At 32.5% G+C, this 3,318-nt stretch overlaps 1 protein-coding gene across 1 annotated transcript; it reads right to left on the bottom strand.

Moving 5' to 3' along the window:
- Positions 1-470: 470 nt before the first annotated feature.
- Positions 471-1,981, bottom strand: LOC111691921. The gene is made up of 4 exons (XM_023455455.1): positions 1,789-1,981; positions 1,465-1,732; positions 907-1,399; positions 471-719 (listed from the first exon to the last, which is right to left on the bottom strand). Exons 1-4 carry the CDS (start codon positions 1,979-1,981, stop codon positions 471-473), a joined length of 1,203 nt encoding a protein of 400 aa, XP_023311223.1.
- Between the last annotated feature and the right edge of the window lie 1,337 nt (positions 1,982-3,318).

Here is a 3,318-nt window from a genome sequence, read left to right as displayed (position 1 = left end):
TCTATTTTTAAACTAAGAGGAGTGAATGCCAAAGACAAATTTACACTGCAAAAGTTACTAAAAACTACCCCAGATAGCATCAGCTCAGAAGATAAAACTGGATTAAACTTCTGTGGCATCAGACTATCAAGTATATACTCACTGCAAGTGTTTAACCTCATTTTGAGTACAATAAGCTTTCATTACTTTTAAATGAGGTTATTAAGTACCTATTCAAAATAATGTGCAATGAATAAATATCTAATTCTAGGTTTATTTAACTTTTATATATATTTTTTTAAAATAGGAGGTACTTCCTACATAACATTGAAAAACTGAATATGAATGAAATAATATACTACGAACCAAACCTATATAAATGATTCCAGTTTTCACTTTTTAAAAACAATTTTATTGATTCACATTTTTACATCTAGCATTGAGTATATAATGGTGTTTTTGTTACTTTGAATTGTTGCATTTCTATCTTTCTAATTTTCTGAATTATTCGACGAGTCAGTATCCATATCGCTCTCGCTATTATTAATTGATATAATTAAAGGTTCAATGAGATCGTCCATAATTCCGTCAAGTGTACCCATTTTTTCTTCCTCCTTAATCACATGTTCTACACATTTTTTCCAGTTCATATTTGTAACATTATTAAGAGCCTCTATTAGTAGTTCGTTTACGTCCTTCAATTTATATGTTTTATTTTTGCTTGCCACTTCATTCTTCACCTGTGCCCAAATATAGGGTTTAATTCACAATGATATGGCGGTAATCGTAACACAACTTTTTCTTTTTTTTTGCCATTTCGTCAGTTATATACAAATTATATTTATCTTTATTTTGGCGAATTAAATATAATAATTGCGATCTCACCATACCTTCTTCAAATTCGATATTTTTTTATTGCAGCCATGCCTTCATATCAATTTTTCTTGTTGATGTTGTCGGAATAGCTTCTACTTTTCGACTATGGTATGATGCATTGTCCATTACAATAACAGAATTATCCGGTATTTTTTTCAAAAATTCAGAAAACCACTTTTCAAATACATTTGCATTCATTTCCTCGTGATAATCCCCACTCTTTTTGCCTTCGAAAACCAATAACGAGTCTTCAACGAATCCTTCCTCTGAGCCAGCGTGTAAGATAATAAGACGCTTTCCTTTACCGGACGGATTTTTTAATCCCGTAGACAGCCCTTCATTGAACGCCTCACGTTTGCTTTTAATATTAGGAACAACCCATGCCCTTTCTTTTGTATGACCTTCATTTAACCATGTTTCATCTAAATAATAAATAGGTCTACCTTCAGATCTAAACTTTTTAATTGATATCAAGTAGTCAAGTCTCCATGTCACTATATCATCACGTGCTATCAACACACTTTTACGACTTCGTTTTAAGTATCTGCAAAAAAAATAAAATGTTTTTATTGCAATTATACTTGCTCCGAGATATGTCTTCAACCTTACTTGAAATTAATTTGTTTCATAAATTTGTATAATGATGAACGGGACATCTGTGGCAAATCCTGATGACTTTTTATTTCGGTTAATATTTTGTCCAAAGTGGGGATCTCATTTTTAAAGAAAAAGCTGTGTACTATACGCCTTATGGAATTCTTCATTGCTTCATCCAAACATGTAACAATCCCAGGTCTTCCACCACAGTGTTTGGAAGTAGACACCCCAGTAGATTTATACTGTTTTATGGCTCGATATACTGTTGATTTTTCAACTCCTAAAAAAGTATAATGTGTAATATAGTTCAACAGAATAATGTTAACATAAATTTACCTAATGTCATCGCTATTTTGGATACAAGTTGGACAGTTTTAAGAGTAGGTTCATCATCTAGGCTTTTCTTATACAAATTCAATATTGCTTGCTTGCTTTTCTGCCCCAAACTGAGTTGTTTTCGTTTCCTTGGGGGCGACGGCGATGTAATTCCCGCGCCTGCCTTACTCGTGGTCGGCACAGCATCATCCATATCCAATGGAAAATTGGAAAAAACGGATGATAAACAATATAATAAGTTGTTTAGTTCTGATAAGAACTCATTTATACGTAACTGGGATAATAAATAGAAAGAAAAGCAGGTAAAAACACAATGACAACGAACTGATGATAATTAAGAGGCAAAATGACAACAAATGTCAAAATGTAAAATTTATTAGCAGTGTAAAGTGTGCTCGAAATTAACCAATGAGAAACCACCATTTTGGCGCGCAATATTCAAAACGCTCCTCTTAGTTTAAAAATAAGAGTATAGGTTCCACGAACTTTCGAGCATTTTGACTTGTTGGATTTCTTCATAGAATATTCCAGATGATTTTTGGATTCGTGTGTTTTCATATGGGGGTACACAAGATAATTCTCGTATGAGTATCCATACTAGGTCACCTATTTTAAAATTTGAATTGTTAATTTTGTTATCATAATATTTTTTATTTGTATGCTTTGAATGGACAAGGTTATTTTGAGCAATTTCGTGAGATTTTTGAAGTTTTATGGTTAAATCGGATAAATAATCATCATAAGTATATTTAAATTCAGGAGTTTTTGTTATACTGCTTGGTAATTTTGCTTTATGACCAAAAAGTAATTCGAATGGTGTGTACCTTGTGGAGGTATGTACCGTGGTATTGTAACTAAACATACTGAATTCTATCCAGTTGTCCCAGTCTGTTTGATTGGCATTAATATAATGTTTTAAATAATCTGCTAAAGTGCTGTGACTTCTCTCGAGGGCTCCGTTTGATTGAGGGTGATAAGCTGAACAGTTTATTTGTTTAATTTTAAATAATTTTGAAACCTCTTTAAGTAGGTTAGAGGTAAAATCTTTACCTTGGTCAGTAACTAAATGTTCAGGGATACCGAAAATACAAATGAAGTTTTCTACTAACTGTCTAGCTATACTTTCTGCTTCGTGATTTGGTACAGGGAAGGCTCTAGAGAATTTTGTGAGATTGTCTTGGAGGGTGACGATATATTTGTTTCCATTTTCGGTAAGTGTAAGGGGACCCACTACGTCCATGAAAATTTTTTCAAACGGTGCAGAACTTGTTGTGATTTCCATAGGTTGTCTTGTCTTTTTCCTAACTAACTTATTCCTTTGGCATGATTCGCACGTTTTTATAAAATTCTTTATATCTGACTTCATTTTTGACCATTTAAAATTTTGTTTAATTCTGTTATACGTTCTATGAAAACCGGAATGTTCTGAGCTAGGATTTGAGTGGCTTTCTATAAGGATATTTTTTATTTGGTCCGCAGAAGGATCTATGAGAGAGTTATGGTGGATTTTAATATTGATATTTGAATTTT

Source organism: Anoplophora glabripennis, unplaced genomic scaffold, assembly GCF_000390285.2.
Source record: "Anoplophora glabripennis isolate ALB-LARVAE unplaced genomic scaffold, Agla_2.0 scaffold677, whole genome shotgun sequence".
Lineage (NCBI taxonomy): Eukaryota > Metazoa > Arthropoda > Insecta > Coleoptera > Cerambycidae > Anoplophora > Anoplophora glabripennis.
The sequence above is the reverse complement of the archived record's forward strand: the minus strand, read 5'-3'. Positions and strand labels throughout refer to the sequence as shown.

Bases quoted from the DNA above. Each gene is read 5' to 3' on its own strand.
- LOC111691921 (XM_023455455.1), bottom strand. From the start codon at position 1,981: ATGGATGATGCTGTGCCGACCACGAGTAAGGCAGGCGCGGGAATTACA. The intron at 1,733-1,788 runs GTAAATTTATGT...ATACTTTTTTAG, and splicing joins CAAAATAGCGATGACATTAG to GAGTTGAAAAATCAACAGTA. The intron at 720-906 runs GCATGGCTGCAA...ATTTGGGCACAG, and splicing joins CAAGAAAAATTGATATGAAG to GTGAAGAATGAAGTGGCAAG.